The 20110-nt window shown below is 38.2% G+C and overlaps 1 protein-coding gene across 2 annotated transcripts in view; it reads right to left on the bottom strand.

The window, feature by feature from the left end:
• Window positions 1-8243, bottom strand: part of LOC110459755 (cardioacceleratory peptide receptor-like) — a 130007-nt gene extending 121764 nt beyond the window's left edge. Inside the window, exon 1 of one of the 2 annotated variants that reach the window (XM_021512172.1) lies at window positions 7367-8243. In XM_021512172.1, coding sequence (XP_021367847.1) covers window positions 7367-7444 — 78 coding nt within the window. In that variant the 5' untranslated portion in view covers window positions 7445-8243. The remainder of the gene's footprint in view (window positions 1-7366) is intronic. The other variant, XM_021512171.1, reaches the window with a different exon arrangement.
• Between the last annotated feature and the right edge of the window lie 11867 nt (window positions 8244-20110).

The following is a 20110-nucleotide window of genomic DNA, read 5'->3' as shown; positions in this document are numbered from 1 at the left end:
ACGTACCATTGAAAAGCCTATTTTCGGAACAATGTTAGCAGGCGGAGTGTCATTTCGCTGTATCCAACTTATTATATTTTAACGCAATAACATTCTAAATTGGCTTTTGGGCTACTTACTCACCCATGAACACTTTTGAATTGAGTTATTGCGAAGAAAAAATTTTTCTAAAAACTTTGAGTTTTAAACATTTAAGGAATAATATTTTGATAATAACAGAAATGTATTACTTTGCTGAATAAGCCAACTACTATAGCAACGTCAGCAATTTCAGAGATGGTACGTGCTGAGTCTAAATATAGCGTCCGTCTAGAAAGGCGGAAGGGCAAAGCTGCAGCCTTTTACTGGCTATTCACTTTATAAAACTGAATCGACAAAACCAAATCATGTTAAATATATTATTATTCTGCTTTTAACCTTTTCAGTTGTGACAAAGATAGAAATATTCAAAATAACATTTCCCCAAATACCATCGTAGCTTTACAAATATATCCATGCAGACTGTAAGTCTATTCCCAATACATGCATTTTTTATTTTCAATTTTGTCAGCAATAAAAAATTCATTTAGAGGTAATACCCCTGACAATTTTTAAGTTACGTTATAACGATAGGAGCATAAACTATATGTGTATTTATGAATAATAATAGATGATAAAGAAATAAACAGCATATTCTATGTTCGTGTGTTATGGTGCAATGTATACGTATAACGAGGGCGGAAACAGTTGGGAGCGACGGAGGCCGTTTCGTCATGAATTAATAGCTTACAACATTTTCGAATTCCGGAATCATATAATATACATGCACAAACAAATGCTGATTTCATTTATTCTTACACGCAGAAACATTTAACTAAATGTACTTTCGTGCCAAACTCTTCTCTTATTAGATACGTTATATAGATCATCCAATTATTTAAAATACGCTGTTCGTTTGCACGTGAAGCGCTTGTGGAGGGTTGTCTTGTTTTTATTAAACCAACAAGACATGCACATTTCTAAACGCTGTATTGTATTTTCGTGTGCTAGCAGTTTAAGATGTTTGTATGTAGAGACGATAAATGACACATGCACGCGTGTCTCCTCACTTGACAAATCTTATTCGATTACAAGTCGCTCACAGTTTAAACTTGCAACTGCACGTGCCTGAATTGATGGGAAGTAATAGATGCATGCGCATGTATTATTGTCCTACTATGCGTGATAAATTACCAATGGAAACATATCGATGCATGTCTGACGAAGTATATTAGCTTATAATTCACGAGTAATACTTAGATTCTTACTACGCCTGATATCCGAGTTGGACTTCCGGTGCAGACCTTACTACGCCTGATATCCGAGTTGGACTTCCGGTGCAGATATAACTACGCCATAGATTGTGTATGGAATCACTATTCAAACAAACTTGTTCAGAACTCGGCAGAAGATGTTCACAGAGCCCGTGGTCATAAACCTTTTCTCGTTGGTGATTTAAGTTATGTGCCCAAGACGTCTCCATTGTAACTCCCCGATTCTTGCGACGGTACGGACGTAAACGCATTAACACGTTGTTTTATCCTACTACTGGGTGATTTTTTACATCTCACCTAACTCACTCAAATTACATACTACAACGGGAATCCGGGTTTTAAATCTATAAACGTTTTATGATGAACTTTAGATTGGAATGCGTTATCTTTTGTCTGATCACTATTGTATAGCTTCGATGATCCACATCATGACGCGTACTGGTGTCGATGTGGTACACGGAACTCTTACTCTTGTGGAGCGCTCGGCTTCGCAGCCATTTTTCCTTCGTTTTATTTAAGTGTCTTCTCAGTTTCTGTAGTTCGATCTTTTTGTATCGATTTTCATTTCGGACCTTGACCATGTAATCCAATTTTGTCTACTCAGTATTTCATAGCACCCCTGCAGGAGGGGGGGGGATAAATACACCTGCTATTACCCACTGCATATATCGTAGTAGGCGACTAATGTGGGAACACAAAAGTGACCAAAATAAACCTGCTGCGCCCATTGCAATATTGGGGATCTTTATCTTTCTGTCTACTTCTAACAACTTTTTATTTCCTAGCGCTTTGCTTGGCAACACCTCATCTTTGGCTTAAATGTTGAGCGTTTGCCAAGGGGAGGGAGACAATGGGTTCTATCCCAAGGCCGGAACATACCCAAGTCCTTAAAAACGGTGGTTGGTATTCCCTGCTTAACGTTCAGTATTAAGGGTTATGGCAACAACTCGTTCATCCGTTGTCATTATAATGTGACCCGGTGCGGAATGCTGTGCTTGGTGCCTTCTGCATGGCATTTCAGTGAGATAGCACTATAAAGTCGGCATCAGATCCGCGCTTTCAAAAGGAGGCAAGCACACCAATATACCCCGTCTCCTGCATACATTATACACATGGAGGCACGTCCTTAATAGACCTTAGCTGTTTATAGGACGTTAAACAAAATTAAACCAAACCAAACCCATCAGTATTTCATAAGAGCCAAAACCTTGTGAAATCTTAAAGTCACCAACGTTAAAGATTATGAATAATATCGATACATCTTATACAAGTAAGCTAGCAACGTGCATGTGGTGGGCTCTTTAGACAGGACAAGTTCCCATGGATTTAATACGACATTGTCCGCACAGACAAAGATACTGAGATGATTATTCGCCGACGAACTAGTGATATGGTTGTAACTAACCATACACTCAGATCGAATAAGGATCATCTTATGACGGTATTAGTATTAGCAACGGATATGGGTATATATGATAAAAATAGATATGTCTTTGATTATCCAACGCAAAGCAGCTTTGATGATGCCATTCCTAGAAATATTAATCCATTATCATGTTTTATATTCCAGCGGTCGTTGTATTAGGAAAAGAAAGAGCTGTTTTTAATTAGTGCAAGATGCAGGGTGTTGGAATAAAGATGTAAAGAAACTGAATGAACCACGTTCGCTCTATTAATATTTATTCGTGAAATGACGTAGGCGTTTATGTTGGAGGGGGAGGGGGTAAACGTGTTAAACGTGATAAAGTTTTGATGGAGTGCTTTGAAAATTGAATTAATGCAAATGTCTGTGTCTCCAAGAAGTCAAAATTTAATGGAACAGAACCGTCATTGTTTGACAGTTTTTTGAGAAAAGTATATTGTGCAAATTAAAGATTGAATCGCTATTTACACAGCGTGTCAGGTATATTTCATAACACCTGCCTACCTTTTATAAAAAGCTAACATATATTTTTTTACACCGTTTAGTGTAACGCGGTAACACAAGTTAACGTATAACTTTAAACACCGTTTAGTGGAACCCGGTAACAAAAGCAAACGTTTAATTTTTTACACCGTTTAGTGTAACCCGGTAACACAAGCTCAGGTATAACTTTTAACACGGTTTAGTGTAACCCGGCAACAGAAGCTAACGTATAACTTTTAACACTGTTTAGTGTAACCCAGTAACACCAGCAAACGTATAACTTTTTACACGGTTTAGTGTAACCCGGTAACACAAGCTAACGTATAACTTTTTATACCGTTTAGTGTGACCCGGTAACACAAGCAAACGTATAACTTTTAACCCCATTTAGTGTAACCCAGTAACACAAGCAAACGTATAACTTTTAACACCGTTTAGTGTAACCCGGTAACACAAGCTAACCTTTAACTTTTAACACGGTTTAGTGTAACCCGGCAACACAAGCTAACGTATAACTTTTAACACTGTTTAGTGTAACCCAGTAACACCAGCAAACGTATAACTTTTTACACGGTTTAGTGTAACCCGGTAACACAAGCTAACGTATAACTTTTTATACCGTTTAGTGTGACCCGGTAACACAAGCAAACGTATAACTTTTAACACCATTTAGTGTAACCCAGTAACACAAGCAAACGTATAACTTTTAACACCGTTTAGTGTAACCCGGTAACACAAGCTAACCTTTAACTTTTAACACGGTTTAGTGTAACCCGGCAACACAAGCTAACGTATAACTTTTAACACTGTTTAGTGTAACCCAGTAACACCAGCAAACGTATAACTTTTTACACGGTTTAGTGTAACCCGGTAACACAAGCTAACGTATAACTTTTTATACCGTTTAGTGTGACCCGGTAACACAAGCAAACGTATAACTTTTAACACCATTTAGTGTAACCCAGTAACACAAGCAAACGTATAACTTTTAACACCGTTTAGTGTAACCCGGTAACACAAGCTAACCTTTAACTTTTAACACCGTTTAGTGTAACCCTGTAATACAAGCAAACGTATAACTTTTAACACCGTTTTGTGTAACCCTGTAACACAAGGAAACGTATAACTTTTAACACCGTTTAGTGTAACCCGGTAACACAAGCAAAGGTATTACTTTTAACACCGTTAAGTCTAACCCCGTAACACAAGTTAATATATAACATTTAACACCGTTAAGTCTAACCCGGTAACACAAGTTAACATATAACATTTAACACCGTTTAGTATAACCCAGTAACACAAGCAAACGTATAACTTTTAACACCGTTAAGTCTAACCCGGTAACACAAGCAAACGTATAACTTTAAACACCGTTTAGTGTAACCCGGTAACACAAGCTAACGTATAACTTTAAACACCGTTTAGTATAACCCGGTAACACAAGCAAACGTATAACTTTTAACACGGTTTAGTGTAACCCGGTAACACAAGCTAACGTATAACTTTGAACACCGTTTAGTATAACCCGGTAACACAAGCTCACCTATAACTTTTAACACCGTTAAGTCTAACCCGGTAACACAAGCAAACGTATAACTTTTAACACCGTTTATTGTTACCCGGTAACACAAGCAAACGTATAACTTTTAACACGGTTAAATGTAACCCAGTAACACAAGCATACGTATAACGTTTAACACGGTTTAGTGTAACCCGGTAACACAAGCAAACGTATAACTTTTAACACCGTTTAGAGTAACCCGGTAGCACAAGCAAACGTATAACTTTGAACAACGTTTAGTCTAACCCGGTAACACAAGCTTACGTATAACTTTTAACACCGTTTAGTGTAACCCGGTAACACAAGCAAACATATAACTGTTAACAACGTTTAGTCCAACCCGGTAACACAAGCTAACCTATACTTTTAAACAACGTTTAGTGTAACCCAGTAACACAAGCAAATGTTAAAGCAACCAATATTATATCTCTTCGAAGGGTTACTATATTGGTTGACGATGTCGATACAATTTAACATCAACCACTAGTGCAACCCTGAACCTGCTAGCATAACCCCGAAACCACTAGTGTGACCAATGAACCCACCAGTGTAACCCCAATACCATTAGTGTGACCCTGAAACCACTAGTATGACTCTGAACCCACTAGTGTAACCCTGAACCCACTAGTGTAATCCCTCAACCACTAGTGTAATCCCTCAACCACTAGTGTAATCCCTCAACCACTAGTGTGACCAATAAACCTACCAATGTAACCCTGAAACCACAAGTGTGACCATGAACCCACCAGTGTAACCTCGAAACCATTAGTGTAACCATGAACCCACTATTGTAACCCCGAAACCACTAGTGTAATCCCGCAACCACATGGGTGACCAATGAACCTACCAGTGTAACCATGAAACCACAAGTGTGACTCTGAACCTACAAGTGTAATCCCTCAATCCCGAGTGTAATCCCGCAACCACTAATGTGACCATGAACCCACCAGTGTTACCCCGAACCATGTAGCCGTGATGGCTCGCATATTCATTACATTGTTACTTCAATATGCATGTAAACTAAAACATCGTAAGTTACACTTATTACCTGTCTGTTAAACAACAAATATGAACAGTTGACCCAATACCCTTTCACGTCTGATCGGGAAGTTGACCCCAGGCTGTCTACAGGTATTAAACTCGTTTAATGTTGAACCAGTGCTGTTCACATTAATACATAGAAAGCTACCTGACCGCAGTCAATCGTAGCTGACTAAACTGTATTAATTTATTATGTCTTAGTAAGACTTTCGGTAATTTATTATGTCTTAGTAAGAAATTCGGTGATGCATTATGTCTTAGTTAGACTTTCGGTAATTTATTATGTCTTCGTTAGACTTTCGGTAATTTAGTTTGCCTTAGTAAGACTTTCGGTAATTTAGTATGTCTTAGTAAGAATTTCGGTAATTTAGTATGTCTTAGTAAGACTTTCGATAATTTGTTATGTCTATGTAAGACATTCGGTAATTTATTATGTCTATGTAAGACTTTCGGTAATTCATTATGTCTTAATAAGACTTTCGGTAATTTATTATGTCTTAGTAAGACTTTCGGTATTGTATGATGTCATAGTAAGACTTTCGGTAATTTATTATGTCTCAGTAAGACTTTCGGTATTTTATAATGACTGAATAGGACTTTCGGGAATGTATTATGTCTTAGTAAGACTTTCGGTAATGTATTCTGTCTTAGTAAGACCTTCGATAATGTATTATGTCTTAGTAAGACTCACGGTAATGTATTATGTCTTAGTAAGACTTTCGGTAATTTATTATGTCTTAGTAAGACTTTCGGTAATTTAGTATGTCTAAGTAAGACTTTCGGTAATTTATTCTGTCTTAGTAAGACTTTCGGTATTGTATTATGTCTTAGTAAGACTTTCGGTAATGTATTATGTCTTAGTAAGACTTTCGGTAATTTAGTATGTCTTGGTAAGACTTTCGGTCATTTATAACTGTTACAGGGGAACTTGCTTGTATTCTCTACCATCTGTTACACAATCAATGATATAGCCCTACGAAATCATACTATTTTGATGTTTGTCATTATGAACCGTAGAGGTTGACTATGTAGCAAGATATTTCCCTACTAGGTTTAACTCCTTCATGAAAACGCAATATTTGTTTTGTTGTTTACAATGTACACGATGCTTGTTTTATTGATTACTTCTATGGGAGAGAGACTGAGTTCGCTGGATCTGTATACAATTTAACCTGTTGCTGGTGGTACTCCAAGCAATGACTTGAACGGACGCTGCATGACCTGAACCATGAGACACTATAGTGTAATAGCTTATTTAACATTGCAGTTGAAGATAGTCCCTTGAAATTGTGACACAATGCAGTCTATCTTCTTCCTAGACAGGGTGCATGTCATTCACTTGTAACGATGGTAGACTATTTCAGTGTGCTAACCCTATATATAGCAATTATGCATTTTCTTCTTCACACCGAAGCATGACATTTGTTGTGTTCAAATTCCTGTTTCAGCACGTGAAATATGTGATAATAAACACAGAAAATGAAAAACGTTGTCTGACATGTTACATTGTAGATCAAAAAAAAAAAAGTGTTTTTTACAAAGATATCGAAACAATATAAAACCTACCTTGTAGAAGAAGAATGTGTCTGTTCCATTCGTCGCATCTGTGATATTGTATCCACTTCCCTGTGTTGTAACTTCCATTTTCGTTCCTTCTGTGCGATATTGTTCCCGAGTAGATTATATAGTTTGACTTCCTTCACTTAGTTGATTTATAATCATAATACAAGGCTTATACTCTTACGACAAGCCAGTGATTACTTTCCCGAGTACCTAAAGAGGAGTTTCCTGTTTACTTAAATATCGTCCTGACGATTTGTCATAATCGTATCCCATAATAGTTATGGAGATCAAACCGGTGTGAGCTTTAAGAACAGTCTCACCTTGCTATACCTGAAGGATACAGCTGTTGTATTCTGATAGTTTATCCACGTTTTTTGCCTTTGAAGAGCGATACTATTGCAGTCTGCCACTAATAGAACCTTCAAACTATCTCTTTTTGAAGACACAGTGCGTTGTTATCGGTCACTTCACATAAAAACGAATTCGTCAGATAATTACCACTCAAGATTTCTGTTCTGCACAGTAGCATGCTTGAGGAGTTCGCAACCTACTGATACGACACAGGTATACGTTCACCGGAATACGCGCTTCGAGGAACTGATATATCTGTTTACGCCACGGAGTTGTTCAAGTATGACAAAAATGCAAATCTAAATTTCTCTCTCTGTCAGAAAGTCACAGCCAAAACAAATATTTGGCATATATTTCCCAATTCTATTCGTATTTGTTCCTGATATCTAGCAATTAGCATTTCTGCTTTAAACCATGCCAACACCAACGAGGAGATGGTGATCAAATTCGACGAAAGGATTCTGGAAGTCTATCTTTAGATGTAAATTAATACTGAATATCGAATGTATAGAATGGGTGTTTGAATCTTAGAAAGATGAAAAATTATAATTTAAGCTTTTGACAAATACCTGATATGATATTGGATTATATCAATACTTACACAGCAAAACTGGTAAATTCGATAAACAATTTCAATTTACAAATTTAACAAATACGTGTATGTACATTTTAAAGAGTTTTTTCAATTTTCGAGGTGTAAAATTAATAAAAATATCTAATTGATTATATATGATCAAGTAAACGGATTATAGTCCAGTCTAATAGAAACTGGCCAGGAAATCAAAACAACTCATCCCAAGTTATCCAACAGGCAGCGACGCATGAAATAAGAGTTGAGATACTCAATCGGACATAATTCAGCGATTGGTATAACAGAGAGCAACGCATTTACCGCCACTGAGCCCAGCCACTGTATCTCTCGACCACGTGGATACTGTAACGCGAGCGGCTTCCCGCCTGTGACAGCATTGCAGCTTCTGAATCTTATAAGAGGACGAGCGAACATGTGTCCATGACAGAGAGCATCGATCTTCTTGTTAGCAAAATAGTTGATGACACGGAGTAAGACGAGCATTGGTCATAAATACAAATACAATCTTTCACAATTCAAATAGTTCTATCAATTCAAAATGTATTAATACCATAAACAGTGTTATAAAACATCTGTATTATTAAAACTATTTTATACAGATCGATGTATTCCATATCAAACCTTGCGATACATTTTACAGATTTACAGTTGTAAGGGATATAAATGTTTTAAAATAAAAGTAGAAAAACCCATGGGTTTTCTCCGGGTACTCGGGTATCCACCCACACTAGGGAATCACACTCCAGGCGGAAAAGGTTTTTGGGTCACTTGCCCGACCATATGGGTACTCCGGGATCCGGTTCCCTCCCACACTTAGACCTATAATACCGCGCGCTTACATCCGGGTCAACAAGAGAGATTAAAATTGTGTCATAGGTATTTTTTGTGACAATATTTACTAAAGCTTGAGTAAGAGATATGACGTAAAGAATCGATAGGTATGTAGATTGAGGAGAACAGGGGCATTCTACCATCGGAGAAAATTGTTACGGAAAAAGTAAATCCGGGTTCAAGTTACCTGGAGTTCATTACGATGTAAAGCAGTTTCAGTAAGAAAAGCGGTAAGAAATAATGTATACGTACACTAATCTGATTAAACATCACGAATGCGTGAGCCGATTTGAATTAAGAATAAATTTACATGATTTTAAATAATTTTAAGATGCATTTTATGATGAATTATGTTGATAGTAGATTTCTGCTGATCGCATACACAATACGTAATACACGTAATATGTAGAATCACTAGGGGGNCAAATACTAACAAAGAAATGATATCGGGAAACTCAAACGCTGTGCGAAAGGGCAACAACCGAAACACGGGAGACAACAACACGAAATGGAAAACAACTTATAATGATGGCTCCCATTATCAATTGGGTAAAAACGATGGACATGTCTTAAATCTTCATGGACTGCAATTATGAAATTTTAATTTCAACAACGTAGTTTTAATCCACTTCGGTTGAACCAATGTAAACGTAAGTGATATACTTGACAAAATAACATTATTACTTGACTTCGTTAAAAACATTGTTCTCGAACAGCAAATAACCAGATATCTGTATATACAATGTACTTTAGCGGAAAGGTCCATGTACTCATGATGTTAAAAAGCAATGTTAATCGCAAAGCAAAGTAATTAATTACTAATAACCATGTAGAATTTGTGGAGCAGAAAAGGGAACTCTGGGATAGATTGGTAGATGTAAAGTATTAAAGGGAATTCTGGGATAGATTAATGAGTGTAGTGTATTACAGGGAACTCTGGGATAAATTGATGAATGCAATGTAGTAAATGGAACTCTGGGATAGAATGATGAATGTAGTGTAGTAAAGGGAACACTCTGGGATAGATTGATGAATGTAGAGTAGTAAAGGGAACTCTGGGATAGATTGATGAATGTAAAGTAGTAAAGGGAACTCTGGGATAGATTGATGAGTGTAGTGTAGTAAAGGAAACTCAGGGATAGATTGATGAATGTAGAATAGTAAAGGGAACTATATGATAAATTGATGAATGAAGAGCAGAAAAGGGAACTCTGGGATAGATTAGTGAATGTAGTTTAGAAAAGGGAACTCTGGGAAAGATTGATGAATGTAGAGAAGTAAAGGGAACTCTGTGATAGATTGATGAATGTAGAGTAGTAAAGGGAACTCGGGGATAGATTGATGAGTGTAGTGTAGTAAATGAGACTCTGGGATAGAATGATGAATGTAATGTAGTAAAGGGAACTCTGGGATAGATTGATGGATGGAGTGTAGTAAAGGGAACTCTGGGATAGAATGATGAGTGTAGTGTAGTAAAGGGAACTCTGGGATAGATTGATGACTGTAGTGTAGTAAAGGGAACTCTGGGAGAGATTGATGAATGTAGTGTAGTAAAGGGAACTCTGCGATAGATTGATGAATGTAGTGTAGTAAAGGGAACTCTGTGATAGACTGATGAGTGTAGTGTAGTAAAGGGAACTCTGAGATAGATTGATGAGTGTAGTGTAGTAAAGGGAACTCTGGTATAGATTGATGAGTGTAGTGTAGTAAATGAGACTCTGGGATAGAATGATGAATGTAATGTAGTAAAGGGACCCCTGGGATAGATTGATGGATGGAGTGTAGTAAAGGGAACTCTGGGATAGATTGATGAATGTAGTGTAGTAAAGGGAACTCTGAGATAGATTGATGAGTGTAGTGTAATAAAGGGAACTCTGGGATAGATTGATGAGTGTAGTGTAGTAAAGGGACCTCTGGGATAGATTGATGAATGTATAGAAGTAAAGGAAACTCAGGGATAGATTGATGAATGTAGAATAGTAAAGGGAACTCTGGGATAGGTTGATGAATGGAGTGTAGTAAAGGAAACTCTGGGATAGATTGATGAATGGAGTGTAGTAAATGAGACTCTGGGATAGAATGATGAATGTAATGTGGTAAAGGGAACTCTGGGATATATTGATGAGTGTAGTGTAGTAAAGGGACCTCTGGGATAGATTGATGAGTGAAGTGTAGTAAAGGGAACTCTGGGATAGGTTGATGAATGGAGTGTAGTAAAGGAAACTCTGGGATAGATTGATGAATGGAGTGTAGTAAAGGGAACTCTGGGATAGACTGATGAGTGTAGTGTAGTAAAGGGAACTCTGTGATAGACTGATGAGTGTAGTGTAGAAAATGTAACTCTGGGACAGATTGATTAGTGTAGTGTAGTAAAGGGAACTCTGGGATAGATTGATGAGTGAAGTGTAGTAAAGGGAACTCTGGGATAGATTGATGAATGTAGTGTAGTAAATGAGACTCTGGGATAGAATGATGAATGTAATGTAGTAAAGGGAACTCTGGGATATATTGATGAGTGTAGTGTAGTAAAGGGAACTCTGGGATAGATTGATGAGTGTAATGTAGTTAAGGGAACTCTGGGATAGATTGATGAATGTATAGAAGTAAAGGAAACTCAGGGATAGATTGATGAATGTAGAATAGTAAAGGGAACTCTGGGATAGGTTGATGAATGGAGTGTAGTAAAGGAAACTCTGGGATAGATTGATGAATGGAGTGTAGTAAAGGGAACTCTGGGATAGATTGATGAGTGTAGTGTTGTCAAGGGAACTCTGGGATAGGTTGATGATGTTAATGTAGTTAAGGGAACTCTGGGATAGATTGATGAGTGTAGTGTAGTAAAGGGAACTCTGGGATAGATTGATGAGTGTAGTGTTGTCAATGGAACTCTGGGATAGGTTGATGATTGTAATGTAGTTAAGGGAACTCTGGGATAGATTGATGAATGTATAGAAGTAAAGGAAACTCGGGGATAGATTGATGAATGTAGAATAGTAAAGGGAACTCTGGGATAGGTTGATGAATGGAGTGTAGTAAAGGGAACTTTGGGACAGATTGATGAATGGAGTGTAGTAAAGGGAACTCTGGGATAGATATAGATTGATGGATGGAGTGTAGTAAAGGGAACTTTGGGACAGATTGATGAATGGAGTGTAGTAAAGGGAACTCTGGGATAGGTTGATGGATAGAGTGTAGTAAAGGGAACTTTGGGATAGATTGATGAATGGAGTGTAGTAAAGGGAACTCTGGGATAGATTGGTGAATGTAGAATAGTAAAGGGAACTCTTAGATAGTTTGTTGTTTGATGTAAAAGTAATAAAAGGAGTTTTGGGAGGGAATGATAGGAAATAGAACTCGGGGATACCATGGCGAATGTAGAGCAATAAAGGGAGTTCTTTGATAGATTGATGAAGATAAAGAAATAACGGAAACTCTTAAATAGATTGAGGAATGTATATTAATAAAGAGAAACATTGAATAGACTGTTGATTGCATTATTACACGTACCTTTGTGATTATTGAAATTAAAAAATATATATGTATAGATATTCTGGTATAAATTGTTGGGCATTTCTGGGAAATTGTGACGGGTGCCCGCGTAGAACCTGGAACTCTTGTATACATCGGTGAATGTAGGGTAATGCAAATAACTTTGGGATACATCTGTGCATGTACCTTTCTTTTTAAAGTAAGTTGCGCTGGGTATATCTGGACACATACTGTTCGTGACCTTCTCGGTACCTCTACTTTGAACTTGGATCAATACTTACAATCACCGTTTTATCTTTCATCAGACATTTCATTCTGCAGATGATATCAGAAATGGAATGCGCTATGATCATGAGATTGTGCATTGGTGAGAATTGTATGATCGTGTTATAACACAATCTTGGGCGCCATGCGTACTATCATCCTATATTTAATTTTCCTCGCTTTTTATTTTCTTCGAATTAAAATGCACGGCTTTTTTATGGTGCGATCCTTTAGCAGTTAATTAAACAATTGATTAATTAATCTGATAGAGCTCATAAATTTTATTCTTTTCATCCGGGGGACTGCTTGTGATATATATCGAGTAAAATATCTCCTACATGAAAGAATAATAGGAAGAACAATCGAAAATTTCCGGGAAAATTTCTTTTTAAGACGCATTATGGGGCACGGTAGTCTAGTGGTAGGACGCCGGGCTCGTGACAGAAGGGTTGCGAGTTCCAGTCACGACACGGCTCTATGTTGAATATTTGAGCATGATACTTTACTCCGCTTGTTCCAGTCTACTCAGCTGTAAATGAGTACGTGGTTGGGTAGTGCTAGACTTGTAGAATGCTAGCTGGGAGCGCCTAAATGGCAGCACCGGCTATATGCCCCCTAGGGTGTTGAGAAAGGTATTGGCTAGTTGCAAAGGCTCTATAACCACGGATAATAATTTGTGAACTGCTTTGAGACGACCTACGAACCAGGTTGTGATAAAGTGGTATATAAGAACCTTGAATTGTTATCATTATTATGATTATAAAGTGATGAATACGTGTGTCACAAATCAGTTGTTTTTCTTTACTTCAGGTTACTTGCTTTAACCAGGTATATTGAAGAATTGAACCGTTCATAGTTGGCATTCATAGCAAATATGAATACCAACTGGAACTATCAAAACAAACGAAGAAGCGCTAGCATTTTGAGATTGGTCGTTCCCGCATAAAATATCTAAATTTTTCGTTGAAATAGATAAGCTTACATATTGTTTTTTTTAAATAATCCGTATATTTGTAGATAATTATATTGAAGGTAACCGAATGAATTAAGTGATCTTAGCCACGCGAAGCCACACATGGCCCATGGTGTTTGCCTTCTTCAGTAGCCCCTCGAATATCACAGAAATCACACATGATCGGTCCCTTCCGCCTCTTTCGAAATTTTCCGAGTTCGCCGAAAGGTCCCCATAATGATTTCAAATCTAGGTATTCCTCATAAATTCTAATTATTTGGAATCCAGATTGATTCATTACAATTATTCTTAATATATCATGCACACATTTAAAATTCACCTATTCTCGGTCCCTTCCGCCTCCTTCGGAAATTTGCGAGTTAGAAAGTCCCGTTAATGATTCAAAATCTATTTTTTCCTCATTAATACTAATTATAAGGAATCCAGTTTGATTCATCACAATCATTCTGAATATACCAGACACATTTTAAATTTCTATAACAGGAAGTCAAATATAAAAATGTGCATTAAGCTTTATTTAGTATAGTTCCCGTTGCCTATGATTTTTTGGACCTGAAGCAATATACCGCCTTGCTACACGGAGATGTGTAAGGATGTAGCTAATACACAACTTGTACCAGACCCAGAATCAATCAGACGCTTGTTTATAATGGCATGCATTCACGGGCTGACACGTGCATGTGGAAACAGTTGAGCTAATCTGCGCGTGATTGATATGGGTTTGTGTTTGCTGTCTGGCTACTATTATGGGCTAGATAATGAATACGGCACCTTCTTTTCATTCATTAAGAGTTAGCAGTATATTAGAAATACATATATATCAGCACGGCGTCAAAACCATATACCACTAACTCATTCCAACTCTGTGAAATTCGCTTCTGCATTAGCTGAACCGTGATATGATGGCAGACGTTTGACGGTACAGTGCTATAGAGATATCTACGGGAGGCGTCTACAATAGTCAATTCAAAAGACATAACGCTGACGAACGTACGACACACAGGAAATTGCACCGATAAAATGTGGTAACAGATATACAATGTGTCAAAAATGATTTACTCTGCACCATACAACTAGTTCCTCCTTCTAGAATCAATGCAATTAAGTATTGCAGACCGACATCTCAGATGTTGCAACATTCGGTAATGTCCCGTTCTGAACTTTAAATGAACTTTCATATTTACAGTTAGTTTGGGGTTTGAAGATTGAAGATAAGCATATAAATCAAGACTTATAATATGGAAACGCTTTAATAAAGCTTAAACGATGAAAATATGACTGAATATGGATTGTATACGAAGTAGTATAGTCCGGTTTTCTAGACACCGGGACCTGTGTTGTTAATACATGTACATGTAGCACATCATCGGGCCTTGTCGGCAAATTCGGAAAAAGGGGAAAAGGAAAGGCCCGGGAATGCGCGATTAGTGTTGTTCGAGAATGCATTCCACAGTTATGTGCGGATATTGTCCGGGTTTAACTGCATTTATTCAACAACGATTATTTCTGACGGAATTTTTTATTAAAATGTTTAAAAATATCACAATCCTTCCTTGTCAGGCAACCAGCATCTCTTAACGTTTATTAAAAAAAAAGATAAATCCATTAAAATGCAATTTACTGGAGTTTTTAAAATGTACAATAATGTTGTTTTCGCTTCATCAAGTAGGAAAATACGTGAAGGTGTGCAATTCAATTATCTGGCTGAAGATTAACGTAATGTAGACTTCGTTGGGCCTGACTACAGCTGACGTTGTTCAGCAAAACAAATGTATATATTTAAGCCATAATGACAATGATTAAAATCTAGTTAAGCTATTACGTCATCCCATAACAAACCGTATATTGACCAAACGTCTCAAGATTACTCATAAAAATAGCATAATTATGATTGGTTTGGTTGGAATTTACATTGTTTAACATCCTTTTAACTCACCTAGGTCATTAAAGGACGTGCCTCCGCGTGTGTTGTGTGAGCGTGCATGTGAGTATGTGTGCCGGATACAGGTATGTTGGTGTATTTACCTCCTTGTGATAGCGGAGATCTAGTGCCTACTTTATAGTGCTATCTCACTGAAACACCATGCCACAGCACAGCATTCCGCCCGGTCACATTATACTGACAACGGGTGAACTAGTTGTTGCCATAACCCTTAATGATTAACGTTAAGCAGGGACTAACAAGTACCATTTTTAAGGACTTTGGTATGTCCCGGCCTGGGGATAGAACCCATTGCCCTTCCCACCTGAACGTTTAATATTAAAGCCAAACATGAGGTATTACCAAGCCCTAAATAAAAAGTAGTTAGAAGTAGAGAGAAATGTAAAGACCCCGACTATTGCAATTGGTGCAGCATAATTATTTTGGTCGCTTTTGTGTCCCCAAGTAGAATGCACGAAAGCAAATCCCCAATTCTGCAGGGGTTCCCACATGCAGGCATCAACAGCCGATGTATTCTGGCATAACTATGAGCATACAACACACGTTGATTACGTATCACACCACGTGCTTTGGAATTTATATCATCAGTTGTCAAATATAAATCGCATGATTTTTTAAACACAAACACGAAATAATGTTAGAATGTATATAGTAATTATTTGATCATATTGATGGAAGAGCCAAGTGAGCTATGCCGTGGTGCGGTGCCCGTCGTCCGTCCGTCGTCAACAGTTTTCTTTAAACGTTTTCTACTCAATAAACAAGAGACCTAGGTTGACAATATTTGGTCAATTGGTTGGTTGGTTGGTTGAAGGGTTTTGCGCCTACATGAATACGCCCTTGCGGGTTTCATCTCACTGACGGAAGTCGGTGTTCTGTCGGCGTTCATATTTGGTCAATAATATGCTGGGATGATATACTGTCAATGTCCTTCAATGAGTTACCTCCCCCCTGTACAATGTCACAGAGGTCAAAGGTGTTGAAACCTTAAAATCACTTATTTTTAATGTATTTTACATATAGCTGGACGGTGTAAAGTGCTGAGAGGTGTTGGATCCGAATGACATGGGGGTCAGAATTTCAAATAACTTAAAACTTCCAACAAAGACTTAGAGTATGGGTGTCTAGCCTATTTAAATAAATTTTATCTGCACTCTTAACAAGCTAGCGATACATGCCAACTTTTTTTTCTCCAAAAGAGGAACACCATAACTATCTTTCTATCGACCAAACCAGGATCGACATCTTTCGAGCTGTGTACTCAACGTGACCGCTTGTACAAGATAAATGATAGTTTTCGTGTCCAAAACTTCACATTGCTAAGACCAAAGGAAAAGGTCGTGATGGAGACAAACACGAAAACAGATGTTCAATTACACGTGCATGTAAAGTTCAAATGAAGACTGTAGTTCCATCGAATTCTCGCTACCAGACAAACTGTAAACAATACGTACTATAATCCCTATGGAGAGCTCTTATAGTGGTATATATATATCTTAAGTGAAATGTAGACTTGAGAGTGGGGAAACCGAAATACTCGAAAAGGGGGACTAGCTAAATTGACGGACGGAGTTGCAATCCATTACATGCTACACAAAAGCGGTTATACTGATTTCCTTCTTGAAGGCATCAGACTTTGGACTGCTTCTCCATTCTAATCGTAGGGGGCGTTCCAATGTGCTATATATGTGGGAAGAAAGTATATTTCGAGAACCCCTTATTGGTAGGTGTGTGCTGAAATTACGTTTGGGTGGGCGTTTCTTGACTGTCTCACGGGGGTGAACAATGTAAGGTGGTATTGTGATGGCTACTATTTAGTATACTATCTTTCATAATAGGTTATCGACCGTGTTTGCGTAGGTATTTTTGAACCCAATTTCCCTACAGTTACATTTGGTGAATATAGAGTAGAAAACAGATTCTGGACGAAACAGTGTCGTAAATGCTTCAGCTATCATTTTTAGCTCAATGTCATTAGATTGTAGGTGGTTCGAATTGCCTTTTGTCCGTTGTACGTTGTCCGTCCGTCCATCCTTACAAATTCTTGTTGGCGCTATTTTCCAGCAAATGTTGAAGGGATCTTTCTCAATTTTCACATGCAGGTTCCCTGCGGTCCTCAGTTATGCATATTTCGTTTTGAGACTGGTCGGAAAAACCACGATGGCCGACAGGCAGCCATCTTGAACTCTTTCTGGGAGTTCAAGTTTGTTAGCGCTGCTGCTCAGAAAGTACTAGAGAAATCCCCTTGGTCCATAGTTATTTACATTAAGTTTTGGGACTTAAACTCGAGATTGTGAAACAGTTTGATTGCTTGAAAATCTGTTTTTTCTCATATTTTGTGAATAACAGAGCAACGTTTGTCGAGTGGTGCAGCGGAAAACGCACTCGCCTTTCACCAAGGTGGCCGGGGTTCGATTCCCTGAACGGACGCGAAAAAGGATTTGGGTAAACCTGCCCGAGCACGTAGGTTTTCTCCGGGTACTCCGGTTTCTTCCCACACTAAGACCCCGGTGCGCTAAAACCAGGGCCAGCAAGAGTGATTAATATTAGTTGTAATAGCTTGTTTCATAATTGTTGTAAAATGTGTGAAGTTTACATTTAACGTATGTTGACACCCTGGGGGATGGGAACCTATCAGTGGAGTTCTTTAATGATTATTACTTGGATGATAGGTCTGGTGGTTTGATGAGGATTTCGTTACTGAAGAGACGCAATACCTGGAACTGAGGAAAAAATAATGCCGACCTAGGATTACACTTACCTGTATGGTCTGAAAAGGGAACGCATTGCTCTATCGCATGATGCTGACTGAGTTGCAAACGGTTAAGAGGGAAAATTGACGTAAAAGTAGTCTTCTGGTGCAGATTACTAAAACTGTAGGATATTTACTTCATCTACGTCGCATGTGTAGGGAAGTAGTGTGTGAGGTGGATGGGGGATGGGGGAGGGTAGTCACCGAGTGCTTGGTCATCTGTAATTCAAATTCCGAAGGGTTCTTCTAAAAACATGATATGGGGTTTCTTGACCAGCTTTTATACAACTAAAGGAAACCTGTTGTTTAAGCTGGAATATATTCACAAATGACTTCATTTAATGCTAAGGTAAATTCTTTCGATATCGTTCCGATGGACTATTTGATAAGTCTCAGGTAAAGAAAACCTGACCAATCGCTAAGGCTGATACCTGTCCTTTGCAGATTACAGAGGAGCGACAGCCGGCTTCAAAGCCAGTCAATTTTACCGTCACGCGACCGCGAGATTCTATTTTTGTACATCAAAGGATCAAACTAGTCTTCTCGTCAAGGTGGTGCACATGGAGACTTCCATTTTGTTTTGACATCTTCCAGGGGTGCAGAGAGCGAAAGTGAGCGTATCCCCTGGAGTATTCTCCTGTGGTCATATATTCTAAATGATCTTCATATTGTCCCTTGTCTATATTGGTTGTGATTTTTACAAAAGTTGGTTTACTTTGTCCAAACGACCTGTTTTTACTATAATATATGTGTCAATATGGTGCACATGTATACCTACTCAGATATGTTTCCGAATGTTATAATATTTGTATATTTTTTAGAAGATATAAATAATCGCTGAAAATAACTGTCTGCAGTAAAAGGTTCGGCTTAAGGGACCAAGACACAGATAATTATATTAAAATAAGTAGATACAGACGTTATGTTTGCTTTATTGAGAAACATTTTGTGGTCGCTATGGCCAAACAAACACTAGATACTTTCTGTGGTCGCTATGGTCAAACAAAGACTAGATACATTCTGTGGTCGCTATGGCCACACAAACACTAGATACATTCTATGGTCGCTATGGTCACACAGACACTAGATACATTCTGTGGTCGCTATGGCCACACAAACACTAGAGACGGTCTGTGGTCGCTATGGTCAAACAAAGACTAGATACATTCTGTGGGCGCTATGGGCACACAAACACTAGAGACAGTCTGGGGTCGCTATGGTCAACCAAAGACTAGATACATTCTGCGGTCGCTATGGCGACACAGACACTAGATACATTATGTGGTCGCTGTGACCACCCAGACACTAGATACATTATGTGGTCGCTATGGCCACACAAACACTAGATACAGTCTGTGGTCGCTATGGCCAAACACACACTTGATACATTCTGTGGTCGCTATGGCCAAACACACACTAGATACAGTCTGTGGACGCTATGGCCACACAAACACTAGATACAGTATGTGGTCGCTATGGCCACACAGACACTAGATACATTATGTGGTCGCTATGGTCACACAGACACTAGATACATTATGTGGTCGCTATGG

This window comes from Mizuhopecten yessoensis, unplaced genomic scaffold, assembly GCF_002113885.1.
Source record: "Mizuhopecten yessoensis strain PY_sf001 unplaced genomic scaffold, ASM211388v2 scaffold10209, whole genome shotgun sequence".
NCBI classification, from domain to species: domain Eukaryota; kingdom Metazoa; phylum Mollusca; class Bivalvia; order Pectinida; family Pectinidae; genus Mizuhopecten; species Mizuhopecten yessoensis.
Note: the sequence above shows the minus strand (reverse complement) of the source record. Positions and strands in the feature narration are given on the sequence as shown.